General features: G+C 30.8%; 1 protein-coding gene across 1 annotated transcript in view; it reads left to right on the top strand.

The window, feature by feature from the left end:
* LOC102676718 (kazrin) overlaps window positions 1–1761 on the top strand; it is a 34307-nt gene that overhangs the window by 10230 nt on the left and 22316 nt on the right. Inside the window, exon 4 of the mRNA XM_031508525.1 lies at window positions 1542–1760. Within this exon, the coding sequence (XP_031364385.1) occupies window positions 1542–1760 (219 nt within the window). The remainder of the gene's footprint in view (window positions 1–1541; window position 1761) is intronic.

Raw genomic sequence — 1761 nt, 5'->3', positions numbered from 1 at the left:
TCGGCTAAATTTTGAGGGGAATTTTTTTTTTAAATTATCTGTTTTTTTTTTTTTCTTTCGTTTCATGCACAATGAAGAAGTATTATTTATGAACGATAAATATTTTATTTAATCAATGTATTATTAAATTTATATATTAAAATTATTATAATAATTCTATTTATTAGGATATTGAATATTGAATTCAATATTGAATAATAATAAAAAAAAATTGAAATCGTATTATTAACACATTTTTCTTTCCCGAAGCATCAAAGAAATTTTCCACGACGTGGAAACTGCTAAAAGTACTTTCCTTTGTTTCTTTCGCCGTTAGATTCTCGAATAGTTGAACGAGAAAGGTTAATGTAAATTTACATACACACGCTTCGATTCACGTTTACATCATTGACGATCTATAAAAAAAAAAAAAAACTTTTCACTTTCTCATCTGAACGTAAATATTCCTAAAAATTATTATGTTACTCGACGCGTGAATGATGCTATTTTTATCGAAAGACGATACAGAGACACGGTGAAAAACGATCAAATGGGGGGAAAAAGATTGGGCTGGCAACGATTGATGTTAATATTATTACGTGCAGTTAGGTAAGAAGCATCTCTTCACCCTCACATGCAATTAAACGAGGGGTGAGCCCGCTTTGAGGCTCCTGAAATTGTTCTTCACGCTGTGCATAAACGGTCTGACGAGTAACGAGTTTAAAACTGATGGCTCGAGGGATGGCTATGTCGACTGAAAGTCACGCACGAGCCGAAAATTTCTAGTTTAGAGTTTCGGTTTAACTATACCGCGATCGATACGATGGAAATTGAACCGAGCAAAAGTCAAAATGGATGGAACAGGAATTATTTGCAATTATATCAGATTAGATTCATTACTTTTTTTATAATATGTAAAATAATAAATAATTTTTTTTATTATTATATCCATGTTACAACAAGTTGATTTTTATAATAAACTTATAAATTGTTCTAACTTATAAAAGTTATATATATTATATTCTTGAATTGTTTAAATTTTTAATTTTCTTTAATTTTATTCTATGAAAAGATATTTCTTAGAAAAATATGTATGATGTAAAAAAGAAATATAATTTTTAATACACTAATAAATTTAAATTGTTATTTCCTATAAAAAATGATTAGTTCAGAAAATATTTTAATTTGTAAAACGATACTCTTTTTTGCTCATGTTTTCCTTGTCTTATACCGTTTAATTTTTACAAAATTAAAGTTAAGTATCTCTTAAACTAATAATTTTTTTTATAAGTGATTCTTTAATTTTCTCTAATTTCATAATTTACACTGTTTAATAACAATCAACAAATTAAAAAAAATTCTGTTTAATAAAAGCATGCAACTCTTGAATGAAATATTTTTCCATGCAACAAATGATTAAATTATTACCATATCAACATATATTGATAATAAATTCCCAAGAATTTTCCAATCAACAAAAAATCTTTTCCCTTGTTCAATTTACACACAGACCCATAGATCCATTCCAAGAATTGTCTAATATTGTCTCGAACACTGTACAGTTACAGCGTCAATTGGCGGAAAGAGGTGGTGGCGGTGGTATCTGCTTGAGCGACCAGGAATCCTTGGTCTCGTTCCCGAGGGGCAGCGTGAATGGGGCCGCGACACCGGGCGCAGGAAGTAGCAGCGGTGGCGGTGGCTGTGGTATCATCCCTCATATGAATTCTCAACCGCCATTAGGCAGCACAGAGCTAGGAGTGACCGTTGGGAACGTCGGCAATG

This window comes from Apis dorsata, unplaced genomic scaffold (genome assembly GCF_000469605.1).
Source record: "Apis dorsata unplaced genomic scaffold, Apis dorsata 1.3 scaffold_88, whole genome shotgun sequence".
In the NCBI taxonomy this organism is placed as follows: domain Eukaryota; kingdom Metazoa; phylum Arthropoda; class Insecta; order Hymenoptera; family Apidae; genus Apis; species Apis dorsata.
Note: the sequence above shows the minus strand (reverse complement) of the source record. Positions and strands in the feature narration are given on the sequence as shown.